This window comes from Chanodichthys erythropterus, chromosome 2 (assembly GCF_024489055.1).
Source record: "Chanodichthys erythropterus isolate Z2021 chromosome 2, ASM2448905v1, whole genome shotgun sequence".
Lineage (NCBI taxonomy): Eukaryota > Metazoa > Chordata > Actinopteri > Cypriniformes > Xenocyprididae > Chanodichthys > Chanodichthys erythropterus.
The window spans coordinates 5,903,949-5,922,512 of NC_090222.1; the positions used below are offsets into that span (position 1 = coordinate 5,903,949).

Consider the following 18,564-nt stretch of genomic DNA (forward strand, 5'->3'; position numbering starts at 1 on the left):
AGTACATTAGCAACATGCTAACGAAACATTTAGAAAGACAGTTTACAAATATCACTAAAAATATCATGTAATCATGGATCATGTCAGTTATTATTGCTCCATCTGCCATTTTTCATTGTTGTCCTTGCTTGCTTAGATGTTAATACTGCCTTGTGTAATGCCTTGAACATAAGCTGGCATATGCAAATATTGGGGGTGTACATATTAATGATCCTGACTGTTGCGTAACAGTCGGTGTTATGTTGAGATTCGCCTGTTCTTCGGAGGTCTTTTAAACAAATGAGATTTATATAAGAAGGAGGAAACAATGGAGTTTGAGACTCACTGTATGTCATTTCCATGTACTGAACTCTTGTTATTCAACTAAGCCGAGGTAAATTCAATTTTCAATTCTATGGCACCTTTAAGTAATAGTGATGCTTGACTAAGTGAACACCACTAACTAGATTCCACACAAGCTCTGAGTGTATGTGAGTGTGTGAGCATGTGGGGCTCATTTGTGAAGCACAAAGAATGTGGGCTAGACACTTCTTTCTTTGTGTCCATGTGTGTGTGTGTGTGTGTGTGATGTAACATACAGTACATGTGTTTTTAATATGTGGGTTATGACATATGTCTGTGAGTTTGTGTCTGTTTGTTTAAAACTAATGCAGAGTAAATCCCAGACAGATATGTGTGTATTAAACAAAGTAAAAATTACTTTCTTCCTCAGTTTTTTTTGTCTTGATTGCTAGTAGAAATATATAACATTCTGAAATTAAGATACAATTATTAGAGAAGCAAAATGGCATAATATAACAAGTCTTATTTTCTGAAAAATTAATTCTCCATGCTTAAAACAAGAAAAATCTGCCAGTGGTTTAAAGGTGCCCTAGATTCAAAAATTGAATTTACCTTGGCATAGTTTAATAACAAGAGTTCAGTACATGGAAATGACTTACATTGAGTTTCAAACTCCATTGTTTCCTCCTTCTTATATAAATCTCATTTGCTTAAAAGACCTCTGAAGAACAGGCGAATCTCAACATAACACAGACTGTTACGTAACAGTCGGGATCATTAATATGTACACCCCCAATATTTGCATATGCCAGCTCATGTTCCCAACATAATGAAAAGCATTAGACAAGGGCAGCCAGTATTAACGTCTGGATCTTTGCACAGCTGAATCATCAGACTAGGTAAGCAAGCAAGAACAATAGTGAAAAATGGCAGATGGAGCGATAATAACTGACATGATCCATGATATCATGATATTTTTAAGTGATATTTATAAATTGTCTTTCCAAATGTTTCGTTAGCATGTTGCTAATGTACTGTTAAATGTGGTTAAATTTACCATCGTTTCTTACTGTATTCACGGAGACAAGAGAGCCGTCGCTATTTTCATTTTTAAACACTTGCAGTCTGTATAATTCATAAACAGAACTTCATTCTTTATAAATCTCTCCAACAGTGTGTAATGTTAGCTTTAGCCACGGAGCACAGCCCCAAACTCATTCAGAATCAAATGTAAACATCAAAATAAATACCACACTTACGGAATTAGACATGTTGCATGACGAACACTTTGTAAAGATCCGTTTTGAGGGTTATATTAGCTGTGTGAACTTTTTTTATGTTGTTTAAGGCAAGCGTGAGCTCTTGGGGCGTGGAGCACGAGAATTAAAGGGGCTGCACACCCTGAATCAGCGCATTTATAATGATGCCCCAAAATAGACAGTTAAAAAAAAAATTAAAAACGATGGGGTATTTTGAGCTGAAACTTCACAGACACATTTAGGGGACACCTTAGACTTACATTACATCTTTTAAAAACATGTTCTTCGGCACCTTTAATAAAAGTAAACTTAATTTAAAAGGGAGACAAGTTTATGTTTGTACCTCACTGGCAAATTTTTTTCTTGTTTTTTTTTTTTCAGAAAATAAGACTTGTTATATTATGCCATTTGGTTTCTCAAGTAATTGTATCTTAATTTAAAAAACATTATTTTTCACATATTTTACATTGTTGCAGCACCTCTTTTTCCAGTCTGTCAGTAACGCTCTGGGTTGCGTTTCTCAAAGTCAACTATGGTCGCAAGTTCCGTCGTTACCAACACAACTCGACAACTTGCGACCATAAATGGCTAATGATGCTTTTGGGAAATGCACCCCTATTTAGCTCCTTTATCTATGAAGCATATTGTGCTCTGATTGGTCAGCTAGACCAGTATCTTTTGACCGCTTTGATCGTGTTTGGGAAATGTTTCAACACAATAATAACTAACCAAACCAGGCCCCGCCCCCTTTTGTGTATGTCTTGGGTAGGAATTATTTAAATGTGGAATATTATGATGTGTTAGTTCCCGGAAGAAAACTCAAGACTACAATAGAGGCGTTTCAGGCAGTTCAGAAACAGTGACACCGATATAGAGAATATAGAGTGACTTGTTCTTTGTAACTTTGCAGACGTTTCTCATGCTCAACCAGCAACATTACACACTAAAGAAAGATGAAAATGTTATAAAAAAACAAAAACATAATAGGAGGACCTCATTAAGAAATTTTGGTTCTCAAGTAATTGAATCTTGATTTGTACTGGAAAACCAGACAAAAACACTGAGGAATAAAACATTGTTGTAGTGCACAAAAAGAGGGAAGAATCTGACAAGGAAAGAGAAGATGAGGGAAGAGCAGAGGAGGAGAGCAGCTGTAAAACAGTGGGCTTTTACAAACTCAACCTGAAGAGAATAAATGCTGAGTTACAGACAAATAAACGTGAACGTTTTAGGCCTCCCTCGAGGACAACAGAATAAAAAGGAAAAAGAGGGAGAGAGAGAATATCAGAGGGAAAATAAATGAACTTATTCTGAAACAAAAGTTTAATTAATTTATTATTAAAGTAAGTAAATTGGATAGACATTTTTTGAAACACAACGTAAACAAAAGATTACAAAACCCCATGTGGGAATTGAGTCATTTGCGGCGGGTCGTTTGCACAGGTGATGGACAGCTGTCCGAACCCAGTCCCAGCTGAGACTTGAGCTCATTTCCTGACAAATTCCTGATATATTGCCCCATATCAGCATTATGGCCTAAATTCTTTAAATCCCCACAAAGGAAACTCTCTCCAACCCTTTAAAGCACAGGAATTCAACAGCATCTGTAATGTATTTCATTTTGAAAACATCGCATTCAGCATGAGGACAATGATTGGGCAGGGACACGTCACATGATGTGCATTTGAGGAAATTAACCCTCTGGTCACATTTGAACTGTTAAAGGACTAGTGAATTCTGTCACCATTTACACACTTCAAAACTGAATGACTGTATTAAAGAGATATTTAACAGAATGCTGATGTTGCTTGTTTCCAGTTAAACTATTTTGGAAAATAGATTTTTTTTTCCCCCACGTTTAATGGACTACTCTTATGATGCTTTTCGACTGCCAATTTTTAGAGCATTACAGCCCCAGTATCCATTCATTTTTTTGGGCCCCCATTCATGAAACACATAAATTGTCGCATGATGCAAGATGTTACATTATCACAAGACATTCATCATGTGACAATTTACATAGAAATTTGTTCTGCTTGTGTTTCCTGAATGAGGCCTGCTGATGAAAAACAGAAGACATGACATACTGCAAAACTGAATTTACACAGAAAAATGGGATACACTTTATTTTAAGGTGATGTAGTTACATTGTACTTACTCAAATAAGTACTGAGTAATATTTATTAACTACATGTACTTACTATAGAGTTACAGTTAGCCGAATCACCTTAAAATAAAGCGTTATCAAAGAAAATCATACAAATTGATATGTTGATATGCCAGATTTTTTTGTTGTTGTTGTTGTTTTTGCAGGATAACACTCACATATTTTCAGATCACATGTTGAAATCACAGTATTTTCTCAGTCAGCATTTGAATCATATGGTAAATTTGAGATGAGTTCCCTCTTTTGTTTCTGATAGGCCATTGTGAAGAGATTTAGCCTTTGACACGGCAATGTCAATGTTTATTTAGCGAGTGCAGAGCCCACCCTTTGCTCAGTGAATTCACACAGAAAGACCTTTCTCTTTCTTTTTATTTCTTTACAATTTTTTTTCTCTTTTACACATTCCATTCCTCTTTTCTCTTGTTCTTTCCATTCCCTCTTTCAGCAAAACTCTTCTTTCCTTCCTCATCTGTGCTTCAATCCAGGCGCACTCTTTCCCTCTATCTGTTTTTCTGCCCTCTCTATTTCTGGAGGGTGTGTGTGTGTGTGTGTGTGTGTGTGTGTGTGTGTGTGTGTGTGTGTGTGTGTTTTAAACAGTGCCGTCTTTCACTGCGCTACAGCGTAACTGTGTCACACCCCCCAAAAGCCCCTTCGCTCCACTCCTCTATTTCACTTCCTCTCCTCCTCTACTCTCAGTTCCCCACCGCTCAAACACACAAAGTACACACACGGATGATAAAGTACATATAACTATAATTTAGTATTCCTCCAAATAGAATGTTGTACACCCAATAACATTCCTGAGATATCTAACCCATAATAAAACACACACACACACACACACACACTAGTTCAAACAGAACAAGTTATTACACAGTGTAACACACTGATTGGGAAGAAGAAAACTTGCAGCTTGCAGAAGCTTAAAATCAAAGTTTATGTATAATTTATGGATATATATAATAATTTAATAGATGCAATTTCCAGATTCAGATACTAAAATACTTAAAGGGGTGGTTTGTGTTTTTTTTTCTTGGCTTGATTGTGTTTTGGGGGCGCAGTTTAACATGTCTTAATGCTTGTTTTTTTTGTATTTTTCATATATTTTAGCTTTATTCTATACCTCTGTTTCCACTGTCATATGAACGGCTCGTTTGACTTCCTGCTTCTATGAAGCCACTCCCTCCGAAATATGCAATGTGCTCAGATTGGTTGGAAGGTTGGTAGCTGGCCCAGTGTATCATTATTCGCTGAAGCATCCGAAAACGCCACGCCCCTTACCATTCGTAGTTACGCGCTTAGGTGGAAAGTAAATAATGGCGTCTATATTGCTGTATCAAATTGAGCCGAATCAGACCCAGATGAAGAGAGTCAAGAAGAAACTCTGCAATCGCGGCTTTTAAAGGACGTTTATGAATGGTATTTCATTTAGTATTTGTGTCAAAGTGTTTAGATGCTGTCACTGCTGTTTGTTAGCTTTCAATATACAGTTTTATCCTGATTAAAGCTTTACTGTAGTAAATACATGACTGAGTAGTCACATTTTTGTAAAGGTAGCGTTTAATTTATAGCATGAACAACTGTTTGTCTATGAACATAGACGTTTGTTGGTGTTTGTTGCACTAGAACTTAGCTAACTGGCTAGCAAAAACGAGTTGCTCTTTGTTTATGTCCTTGATGCATTAAAAATAGTTTAGGTTAAAAAGACCTGTACAAACAATACAATGTACTTACAGTTTGAAGCCAATAAACAGCAGCTTCTGCTTTTAAAGTAGGAACTGCTTCATCTTTCAGTAATAGCTTTTGTGCAAATCCAGCACTGAACTCGTGTAGGTTCTGGAAGCTGCCTTCAGCGCCGCATCCAGTGTAGAAAATATCACAGATTATAATGGGTTCTATATCTTTTGACGTGTCGCATCGCGCCGCTCACATCCGCTGTACACAACTCTTCCGCTTCCATTATGCTGCGCCACATGGCCTCGCCCACTTTGTTGCGTGTTCCCGGGGGCAGTGTTTATGTTGATAGCAAGGGTTTATGATGTCACCAACCCGGGAAGAAGCTCGTTGTAGTCCAAACCAGCCGTTTTTGTAGGCAATAAACTGCCATAACTTTAAAAGACAATATCTCCGTGTGCATTGAACTTTCAGCGCTGTAACTTTGCAGATACTGTTTATGCTCAAGCAGCAACATTACACACTAACTAAAGTTAAAAAAGTGAAATCACATTGAACCACCCCCTTTAATATAAATAATATTGACAAATATATCATTCACATTTGATTAATGGAGGAATTGAGTATTCAGGATGGAGTCAAACTGACCTTCTACTGAAGAGAATCTTGAGGTTGACAAAATTATAACATTCTGCACACATGCATTTAGCTTTTCTGGTATTGCTAAGTAGCTACTAATAGGACCTCTTTAAAATGAGGGAAATTACCTAAAACGCTAACAATATCTTTAGATTTTGTATAAAAGTGTTGAAATACCATAGTTATGATAGTTAACATAATTAAAAAATATAAGTGAAATAACCTAAACAACAACAAGACCAACAAAAATGACTGAATGCCACAGACTCTGTGTGGAATTTATCGCATAGCATATGGAAAGACCTTCAGGATGAAGACTGACTTGTGATTTTATAAATATTTTCATAAATATTTGACTGTGCTGACAAAAAGTAGAAACACAGCTGTGAAACTAGATAAAAGAGGTTTGCATTTATAAAACAAACCTTTTCCTTCTTTCAAGACATAACTTAAATATTTATTTTTAAATATATATATATTTCTGTTTTCTTAAGCATATGATCTATAATATTAAGGAAAGTAAAACAACAGAGACAGAGAGAGAGAGAGAGAGAGAGAGAGAGAGAGAGAGAGAGAGAGAGAGCACAGGATGGTCATTAAGTTCTCTCAAGTGTTCAGAAGCTCCACATACAGTCAAAACATGTGAGTTTGTCTTTCTATGCCCAGTAATCTCACCATTCCCTCAACAGACACTCCAAACTAAGATAAACACACACACACACACACACACACACACACACACACACACACACACACACACACACACACACACACACACACACACACACTGCTATGTATAGCCAAACAACTCTCAGATGGGCCAATACTGAACTTGTCCTGGGTTCCACCTCCATATGTGCAGTGTCAGTGTTCAGTTATGTGTTAAAAAGCTCTTAGCAACCATTTCACTGAAAAAAAATTAAGGGTAATACACTGCTGACAGAATGGGCTTTCAATAGGACTTAGCTGCCAACGCAGTACAAAGGTGAAAACTTTTTTGAAATCTGTGCTACCTGACTAGAGAAAACCCTTTTGCCAAATAGGGAAACTTCAACACCCATAATGCATTGGGCATGTTGCCAAGTCCCACCTGTCTGCTATGGATATGCTTGACTAGAGACAAATACCATCTTGCTTTAGAAGGAAATACTCCTTAGAAAACTTTTAGTCACAATGGTGTCGAATTGTATTATTCACGAGTGCAAGAATTCAAAGAATAAACGTTTAGCGGGAGTGAGTTATTTTCAGTTTCCAGTAAAGGATCCGGTGCATGCCAGGGTTGAAGGGTTGCGAAGGGATGAGGTGAGGACTTGAATTCTGAGTATCAATGGGCTTTTTGTTAACTATAAAATAAAACAAAAACAACCCCATGGGGAAGAATAGGACTAGTAGATGGACTAGGCAGAACCAGACAAGGCAAAGACAAAAAAAAACAGGGCAGGACCAGATAGGGCAGGGTACATTCGATGATGACCTCGCAGAGGACAGCGCACACTGGCAGAATAAATAGAGAAGGAAATCAGGAGTGAAACAAGGGGGAGCAGGTAACAAGAAGGGTGTGGTTAAGACCATAGACAGGAGAACACATGGCACATAGAAACAAACATGACAAGCCATGTGCCCAAACACGAACACACAGCCAGTAAGAGCTCTCACAAACTGCGTGTCCACATAAAACATGACAACATGAAAGCACGTGGCCAATGAAAAACACAAGCCATGTGCTACACAAAACAAGACAATATAGCATGCGGCTGAATGCAAGTACAAACGACATGCTACACAAAACACAGACGCAAGAACAGCTGGAAAAAGAAAACATAAACCAGGCGCTCCACAAAAATACATGAGACAAGAGCACACAATGAGTGAATGAACACTCAAGAGACAAAACAGGGAGCATGAATGTCCGATCCTCCGACACTGATCCGAATACTACACTCCGCACATGCAGCATATCATGCAGACAAAAGAGCATACGGTCTGAGCGAACTCAGAAATGACGGTGTACCAGTAACACTAGTCCTGGAGTGCAGATGACCTGCACAGTTTAACTACAACCCTGATCAAACACACCTGAATGTCTTCAGGATTACTAAAGCTATGCGAAGTTGTGTCAGAGCAAAACTCTACAGGACAGCAGCACTCAAGATGTCTCGACCAACCCTGAGCTTGTGATATGTCTCAGGAGACTGTCCTCCAAAAAAACGACCCTATAGATCGTTTTTCAAGCACCTTATTACGACCTATATTTACATTTTAAAGTCATGTGCCCTCTAGCTAGCATAAAAATAATGTTGTGTTACGTCTGTCGTCGTGAAATGACATATGACTGTCATTAACAATCAAAATGCGTGTTCATTTAAATGCAATGTGTGGACTTTTTACACCATTTGTCCTATTTCCATTTAGCAAAATAAATTTTTTTATTAACAACTACACCCACCCCTAAACCTACCCTCAGTGATTTATAGTGCATTTACACTTTATGAGCACATGTGTTCCATGGGATTGAACCCACGATTGCATGATCACATGATTGCATATTGTTATATATTGCAATGCTCTACCAATTGAGCTACACAAAACCTGAAATATGACGCAGATAAAAGGGAACAATGCATTAAAATGAATGTCTTGTTGTCAAGAGGGGTGCAAATTTAGCAAATGCTCCTATGGGTCATATTTCATGAATTAAAATGAAAGTGTCCTGTTGTCAATAGGGGCGCAACTTTAGCAAATGCTCCTATGGGTCGTATTTCAGAGAAGTGACAAACGACCTATATAGGCGTCTTGGTTGTAAACATTTTCTATGTAAACATTTTCACTGATCTGTTAAAAGCTATAATAGTAAACATGAGTCTCCATAAACTCCTGGCATCTGAGCCACTAAGGATGCAGTGGTGTAATTTTATTGATTTCAAAGATCGATCGATACCAACTGTTCAAGATCCAATTTCATATAGATATTTCGTGATGTTTGCAAATTGTCTTTCTGAAGCCATTTTGTTAGCACGTTGTTACTGTTAAATGTGGCTAAAGTTACCATTGATTTTTACTGTATTCACAGAGACCAGAGCCATGTCATTATTTTCATTTTTAACCCGAAAAAAGCTTGCAGTCTGTATAATTCATAAACGCATATTCATTCTTATTGAGTCTCTCCGACAGTGTGTAGCTTTAGCCACGTTAGCCTAGCCACGCTATCAAACTCATTCAGAATCAAATGTTAGCAGACATCCACAAAATGCATGCCATACCTACATGATCTGATATGCTGCATCAGTATAATTTTAATCCATTTTGAGAGTTATATTTGCTATGTGAGCTTCTCCTGTACTGTTTATGCCTCATTGTATTGGAATCGAGAGCTTGGGGGCGAGGAGCACAAGCTCATTTGCATTTAAAGGCACACACACCCAATCAGTGCATTTTTTCTCCCACATAAAAATAGGCAGTTAAAACATGGTATAATAAAAAAAAAAATCCATGGGGTATTTTGAGATGAAACTTTACAGATACATTCTGGGGACACCTGAGACTTGTATTACATCTTGTAAAAAGGGGTATAATAAGTCACCTTTAAAGTATTAGTGCAAATCTATGCAATGGATGACTGAGTACCAATTACTTGAGAAGTACATGCCTTATAACTGATCACTTGTGATATATACCGTCTACTGCTTGCAAAAAAAAAAAAAAAAAAAAACATTGCTATTTATCGAAACCCTTCCCTGCAGGCACAACATTTGAAATCTAGTTTTGCTGTGTTGCATTGTTGTAACTATGACAAGAACATTTCTAATTCTGTGTTGTGACAGAAGATATTGTGAAATGTTTAGTATAAACGCTTAGGTAAGGGCGATAGATAAGATGTTGTAATGCATCTGAAGGAATTCCTTGCCTCAGGGATTTTTGGCCCTCACTTCCAACTACTTAAAGACATGTATTCTTTGTGTTGTGAAAAAAGTATACTTTAGCATTCTTTTAAACAGCACTTATTACAGAAATAATATACTTTAAAAAAACATATACTTAAGTATGAACTGAATATAATGTTTTTGGACACTTAAATTCATGTTAATTGCAATTAAAGGAAAATATATTGTAGTTTAAATTTATATTAAATACAGTTAGATGCTATTTTGACCACCTTAAGTAGGACTTAAAGGGATAGTTCACCCAAAAATGAAAATTTGATGTTTATCTGCTTACCCCCAGTGCATCCAAGATGTAAGTGACTTTGTTTCTTCAGTAGAACACAAATGATGATTTTTAACTCCAACCGTTGCCGTCTGTCAGTCAAATAATGGGAGTGAATGGGAACTCGATCAATAAGAGTCGAAAAAACTTGCATAGACAAATCCAAGTTAAACCCTGCGGCTCGTGACGACACATTGATGTCCTAAGACACGAAACGATCGGTTTGTGAGAGAAACCAAACAGTATTTATATGATTTTATACCTCTAAAACACCACTATGTCCAACTGCGTTCAGCACTCGCTTAGTGAGGTCTGATCGCGCTCTGACAACGGAAGTGATCTCTCGCATTTATTGAAGTATAAGCGCCAAACATCACTTCTGCTGTCAGAGAACTTTTTGATGATATTCTAATTATATGACCAGCACCTGTATATTATCTGCAAGTACAGTTTTTTTTAACAATATACTTTAAAGATACTTTAAAGTACACTACACTAAGTTCATGTTAAAAACAATTAAGAACACTTCTTTTTAAAATGTATCCAGAAATGTCATTTTCTTTCTTTCCTCTATGAAACACCAAAAAAAGTTGTTAAACAGAATGTTAACGCTGCTCTTTTCCATACAGGGAAAGTGATTTATACTGCCAAACTGCAAAAAGCACCATAAAGCACCATAAAATATCCCATATGTGCATATGAAAATAATAGTGGCTTGGAATGACATGAGGGTGAGTAAATGGTGACAAAGATGTCATATTTATCTTCCTTCATTTTCATACAACCAGACAAACACGGAATACAATGCAGCTGAATCAAGCCTTCTATCAGAGACCTTGTTCAGATTTCAGCACTTGTTCACGGCCCAAAAGAGAGACATGTCCCGGTAACATAAACATTGTTTGGATGTGTCTGAAGTAATCCTTCTAAAAGTGTGTCATTCATGTCTGTTGTGTGTATTACGCCACCAACAGCAGGAAACTGCTTTACCACATCAACTTGACCACAGTTCAAAAATGACTAACTCTGGTTTTGAGCACTCACATGCTGCCCTGGGCCGCTGGAATGGCTCAGAGATGTATAATATAACTACCGCCCAGGCTGATCCTGGAAAGTTGGATTAAAGGGAACTGGGTGATTTATGATTTGCAAAGAATCTGGCTCTAGTCAGCGTTCGACAGGGGAATGAGAACGAGACTCTGCTCAAATGAACCAAGTCGATCTGGAAGGAAAGATGAAGAAAAAGGTTCTGAGAGATGGAGAGATAGATGGAGAAGCAGCTCCTGGAAGAGGGGAAATCCAACCCTTTGACGCGATGAACGCACTTTGGGCTAAAAGTGTTTGATGAAATCTTTCAGAAAATCAGTGGTAATTACTGTACTACCGGCTTCATTTATTTCAGATGACGAACTTTCACCAAACTGTGGTTAAATCTGGGAGGTGGATGTCAAGCAAAAGAGCTTTTTGAGTGATATAAACATGGGACTTTCCAGTGGGAAAAGTTTTGCCATTATCAGTGCAAGTGAAACCGTGTCACACTTGACCAAACTGCATATTTAAAGCTGAAGTATGTCATTTAAGTCACCTCATCTACCACTGGTCAGTTAGTCCTGCTCCAATCTAACACCATTGGTTGAAGCGACATTGCTGGCTGTGTGGATAGTCTGACATCATTCATAAACACATGCAAACTCCATTTCAGCAGTTGAAGTCATTATATGAATGGTAAATATTTGGTATTAGAAAGACTAAAGCGCCTGAACCAGATTAAACTCAGATTAGCCCATTTAGAAAGCCAGTTAAAGGGGCCATACTTTCGTAGCATTTCGTTTTTTTGTCATTTACAGTATTATTTTGGGTTTCCTACACCAAAACAGTCAGAATTTAGATTTTTTTTTTCTTCCCAAGCTCTCTCTGACCCATAAAATGAATCATGCTGTTTTTGCTGCTTTTGACATATGACCGCTCTTACGACTGGCTCACATCCGTGTCCCAACAAAGTTCCACCGTGAGCCAAGAGAGCCAAGTATATAAATAAATACTGAATAGACACTGTTATGTAAATATGACTGTCATATGTTAATCAAGACACCACAATCATAATGATTTCTTAATGAGCCGTTTTTGTAGCTTAGTTTCTAGTTTTTTAGAGTCTGTGGGAGCTTTGAGTTCTGAAAGTTGGGAGTATTTTTAAAAGAAAAGAAAAGTTATATTTCCCTTGTGAAAAAGAAGTGCACTTAACTAAGATGAATGTACACTTGTACATTCACATATACAGTATACATATATATTGCAGATTACAGATAATATAATATTAATGAAATAAAAAAGCCACTTAATACTCAAAAAGAGTATTCTTTCATGACTATATTTCTTAACATACTTAGGTACACTTTTGTAATAATGTCAATGAAAAGTTGAAATCATGTTTTTATAATCGTCTGTCACATTCTAAAGAAGTACTTGATAACATTTTTAACTGTAGTGTGCTATTCAACATTAAAGTTGTAAAAGTTGTAAAAAAATATAAAGGTAGTATGTATTAAATTAATATACTGAATCATGCATTTCTATGTCAATGCTACCAATGCCGAAATGAATCTGCAGCAGTCAGGTGGTACAAGTCAGAGCTGTAAGTTGTTTACGTTCATTATTACTGTAAAGTTATGTGCTTTGAGACATGAAGTAATTTACCGCTGTCTCTTGTGATGCTTTGCAGACTCTGCTCTGGCTGTGTGTGTTCATGTGTTTTGGAGGAGGCATGGCTTTGGAGATACTCTGAAGGGAGGGTGGGATCTTAGGCTTTTGCTAGCTTCTCCGAAGTTGTCTACAGCCAATGAAAAAGAATCTGACAAGGGCTTAGGCAGAAATCATATTGAAAAATTAGTTCATTTTCAAATAAAATTTTCTTGATAATTTACTCACCCTCATGTCATCCAAGATGTCTATGTCTTTCTTTCTTTCGACTGAAGGTTTTTGATGAAAACATTCCAGGATTATTCTCATTATAGTGGACTTCAATGGCCTCCAAATGGTTGAAGGTCAAAATGACAGTTTCAGTGCAGCTTCAAAGGGCTTTAAATGATACCAGACGAGGAATAAGCATCTTATCTAGCGAAACAATTGGTCATTTTCGAAAAATTTTTTAAATGTATATGCTTTCTACTTACGGAACGAACTCAACGTCAGTTCCATTTTTTTCGTAAGTAGAATAGGGAAAGTGTAGGACATACAGAGTAAGCTTTTTGAAGAATACGGAAATGCGGTTTTGGTGGAAGCACTTGGAAGGCGATCATTTGTTTATATAAAGCATGTACATTTACATTTTTTTTGAAAATGACCGATCATTTCGCTAGATAAGACCTTTATTCCTCGTCTGCTATTGTTTAAAGCTCTTTGAAGCTTCACTGAAACTGTAATTTTGACCTTCAACCGTTTGGAGGCCATTGTAGTCCACTATTAGGAGAATAATCCTGATGTTTTCATCAAAAACCTTAATTTCTTTTCGACTGAAGAAAGAAAGACATTAACATATTGGATGACATGGGAGTGAATAAATTATCAGGAACATTTTATTTGAAAGTGAACTAATCCTTTAATAGGTGAGCTAATGTATTAAAGATTTATTAACATTACTGTAGTATGAAGCAGGGTGTGGTTGAAAGCCGCTGGAGCGGAACAAGGCAGCTGGAATGTGTATGTGGGGTAATGCAGCGCTATTTATCATATTGGACACATTTGTGTTGAAAGTTGTTATAATGCTACTCTGTGCGTTCACTCGGCAGCTACTATGAGACATGTTGCACACTGCAGTAAGCTAGATCGATATTAGGCATGGTAAAACATGGTACTCGCGAAATCAAGAAAACGAGATTTAAACAATAAGACTTACTATGTGGAGCTATATAACATGATTAGATTTCTGTAAATGAATGTATCCAAACAGTTTCTCACCTGTCTAATAAAACAAATAATACATTAAAGAGTCTTTGGTCTTTCCATGGTTTCTACAAAATAAAAATGGAAACCGAGGGTAACGTGGGTATGATGTCATTGAGAGGCGATGCACGGACACGGTCCATGTCCTGGATAAATTGCTTATTTCTCTGAATTAAGCATTCTTGGAAATATGTGGGATAATGCAATTGCACAACTCAACAAAATATATATTACTGTTCTATTGGTTTTTGGATATCTGAATCCAAAAATCTTACATATTATGCCTTTAAGTGATTGAAAATAAAATGTACTTCTTTTTCACAAGGGTTCAAAAGAGAAAATTTTCCATGATTTGGCCCCTTAAGAGCTTCAAATCTAAATCTTAATGTAAAAAAAAACAAAAAAACACCAACAACAGATATCAAAATCCCATTCATTAGATACCTCCTGTTTGCGGTGGTCTCACCTGTAGACTGCACCTGCGGTACTCTCTGTCCCTGCCAGAGCATCTGTAGTTGCGGGCAGGAGCTGGAGGCCTCCAGTCCCTCTCGGCTTCATTTCTGGAGGGCTGGGCAGCGTTCTGCGGGACCCAGGGCTCAGGGTTTGGGTTTGAGGGTGTCTGGATGTAGGGAGGAGGGTCTCTGGGAGTGTGCGCTCGGTGGATAGTGTGCGTGTAGGAGTGTGGGACTTGACGAGAAGAGCGGCCATCGATACGTCTGTCACGGGCCGCGTGCCTCTGGGTTAGTGTCCGTGAATGGGCCAATCGATCGCGTTCCCGCACTCTCTCTGCTCGTCTGTGTGGCTCTCCATCAGCTGCATCATCACTCCCCACGTCTGCTGTCGTGGCACCCGCCTCTGTCTCAATTTCAGCCCTGTCTTTCTCTTTTCGTTCTCTGTTAACATTGGCCACATCTGTAATTGCTTTTTCCACTTCTCCCTGTGTTTTGTCCACATGTGAGCTGGAGTTAACACTTAGAGCGTCGAGTCTCTCTGTGGCGGTGGAGTTGTGGTGATGCGTGTGGCGCGCATGCCGATTTTGTCTGTGTAGAGGAAGAGAGAATGGCACTCTGCCATACCCAAACTGTCCAGGGCGAATAGAAGAACTAGACCTGGTGTGAAGGGACAGACAAAACATGCACTGTAAAATCAAACAGTTTAAACTAATTAAATGAAATTTGTTCGTTTCACTCAAATACTACTGAAAGTTCATTGTACTTAAAAAAAAAAAAAGTTTTGTGAACTCAAAATCTGATATTATTAAGTGGAACTTAAACTAAGTGGCAGCGGATATAAATACTGCATGTTTATTAACAATTAATGTGAGTATATAGTGATAGGCTCTTTGATAGTTACATTAGTGTGTGACATTGATGACAGGAGTAATGATGCTGAAAATTCAGCTTTGTATCACAGAAAAAAAATATATTTAAAAATATTTTCTAATAGAAAGCAGCCTTGGTGAAGATACTTTCAAAAACATAAAAGCTTACCAAATGCACACCTTAGAACAGCAGTGAAATACTGAATTGTTAATATTATATACTGAAGATTTTAATTATTACACAATATTGTAGGAGTAAGAAATGTCTAAAATTATGCAAATGTGGAAGTAGTGAATACATACACTGCACTCCAAAAGTTTGGAAACGCCCTAGAAAAGTGGGGTTTTAGACAATATTGGCATGAATCCTTTTTAATTTGTGATAATTTTGCACTGATAAGGGACAACACAAGCTAAGAAAACATATTTTATAACAAACAGTTTATACATAAAAAAAACTTAAATTTTCGATTCATCAAAATATCCACCATTAGCAGATATCTGACCTAAACTGGGTTCTGATTGGTTCATTGTATTCTAATCTTAACTGGCAATCAATTGTTGAAGCTATTAAGGTGTGCTGACCCAAAAATCTTTTACAAACCTGGGCCAAGTTTAAACCAGTAACCTGCATCACTGCTGGCAAAGGGGCATGTCTGACTTTGACATGTATATAATGCCATTATTATGTATTATTTTCAAAATGCAAATTATTATTGCTGGTCTTCAATGATAATGTCAAGTTACTGTAATGTATTTGCATTACATTAACAACACTTTGCCAGGGGTGTTTCCAAACTTTTGGAGGGCAGTGTACATTCATAATGCACAACATAACCCTAAATTGGCCACTGAAAGCCAGGGGCGAAGCCAGAAATGTTCAAACGGGTGGGCCTTCTTCATAAAAACAGGGTGGGCCAATCATATAATAGTATGAAAACTGCATGCCAAATTATCAGAAAAAAAGACAAACAAAACAAAACAGCAAATAAGAAATGACCTAAATGAATGATTTAATTTATATATGACACTATATTATCACTATATTATTAACATTTTACCATTTTTCAGAGAATGTCAGAGTAAAATGCTTTGTCCCTCATTAACAGCAGTATCTGAGGCAATAAGTGAGTTACGTTTTCATCAACATACAGGTTATAAAGTTTACTGTAGCCATGCGGGCACTCAGTTTTTTCTGACATTTGGCCAAAATCTCATGTTATTAAAGATGAAATGCAACACACTGGTATTGGCTATGACTCAATGACAAATGCTACACCAAGACACTTTTCTCCGCTCCTCAAACACATACAACATTATTTTTTATATATAGTGTTTCTTGAGTAAAGAAATTGATGTACTTATTCAAACAAACAGTTCTTTATTTACCCCAATATTGTAAATAAGCAGATATCTCTCTCCGAACTGCATGCGGCACTTCATTCATGATAGAGGTAAGTGGAGTTATGAGGTTTAGTCACAAGCTATTTTTAATACTTTTCATTGGTTAAATATTTCAAAACCCACAGAGAGATGTGAACACTAAGATTTATGAAAAGAAAATAAATATAGAAATGACGAAATTTGGAGATACGATATGAGATTTGGAGATACGATTAAAATCTTTTAACTATAACGATACACTCTATGGGCCCTATTTTAACGATCTAAACGCAAAGTGTAAAGCGCACGGCGCAGGTGCACTCAGGGCGTGTCCAAATCCACTTTTGCTATTTTAACGACGGAAAAACTGTCCGTGCACCGGGCGCATTTTTGAAATGGGTTGTCCATATTTTCTTAATGAGTAATGGGCGGAACGTTCAATACACCGATCAGAGTGTGGCGGATTGCTATTTACATGGCGGAATTTGTTGGCGGAAAAGCTGAATGCTTTTCAAGCAAAGAAACCGATCTGCTCGTGCACAAAGTTATATATATATATATATATTATACGTAACATTAAAAAATACACTGACTTATTAAACACACCGATTCAACTGAGGAGTTTAACGAGTGATGTTTTGCTTAAAAATACCTGTTAAGTGGCCAGTCAATCTTTCAGTCGTCTGCATTGCATGCAGGCTTTCAAATAGCTCCGCGCGATGAGTCAGTTAATATATATGTGTGTGTATTGGCATGATTGTTCAATTAATTAGCCAATTTTGTTCATCATTATAAGTAGTAATAGGCTGAATTGAAAATAGGTAGTTAAGGTAATTCTAATACACATTTTTACATTTATGTAGCCTACACAATAATATTATTTTACACTGTAATCCTTTTGTTTTTAATATTTGGCATGTTTGTGTGATGCGCATCCCTGTGTGTAATAAGCAAAGTCATCGCGCACTGTGGACACGCCCAGAGGCGCAGTTTCTACCAACGCGCTCTAACAAAAAAATATTGCGCCATTGACTTTAGACTTTAGACCAGGTTTGAGTTGGTCTATGGCGCAGTCTATTTTCAGCTCCTTAAGATAACAATGCGCCGGCAATGCGCCTGAACACACCTCTTTTTTAGACCAGCACACCCATGGGCGCACTAACTGGCGCAAATGCATTTACTAATTTAAGGATGTGGCGCTGAACGGGAAAACGAGGCAAACTAGCAAATACACTTGTGCTGTGCCTTGCGTTGCATTGCGCCGGGTGTATTATAGGGCCCTAAATGTTTGTACTTGCCTTTTGCATGTCCTTCTGCAGTATTACTCTAGGACGCTGGGGCTTCTGGATAAATACTGGGATGATCACATCATAATAGTCTCTGTTATTGGGCGTTATGGGAACTGCACTTCTTTTCTTGGTTTCTTGCAGCAGTACATATCCAAATCTAAATTAGGCTTTTAATGTACCGACTGATTGATATTTGCTTCATAATTTTTAAATTCAACTCCACATTGATTCCGCAAATACGCAAATCTACCATTACAACCTGGATGGGACTGACAGAAACTGGTTGAGTAGTAAGCGTCGTCCATTCCTTGACTCAAAAGCATGCAGCAGATTCAGACTATATTTTTATTCAAATCACAACCTTTTGTTGGACATATTGCAATTTTGATTGTATTTTAATTGTGGAGC

General features: G+C 37.4%; 1 protein-coding gene across 2 annotated transcripts in view; it reads right to left on the reverse strand.

Annotated features, from left to right (window-relative positions):
* Nucleotides 1-18,564, reverse strand: part of adamtsl4 (ADAMTS-like 4) — an 80,296-nt gene that overhangs the window by 52,118 nt on the left and 9,614 nt on the right. For both annotated transcript variants that reach the window (XM_067400406.1, XM_067400400.1), the window contains exon 4: nt 14,630-15,272. In XM_067400406.1, coding sequence (XP_067256507.1) covers nt 14,630-15,272 — 643 coding nt within the window. The remainder of the gene's footprint in view (nt 1-14,629; nt 15,273-18,564) is intronic.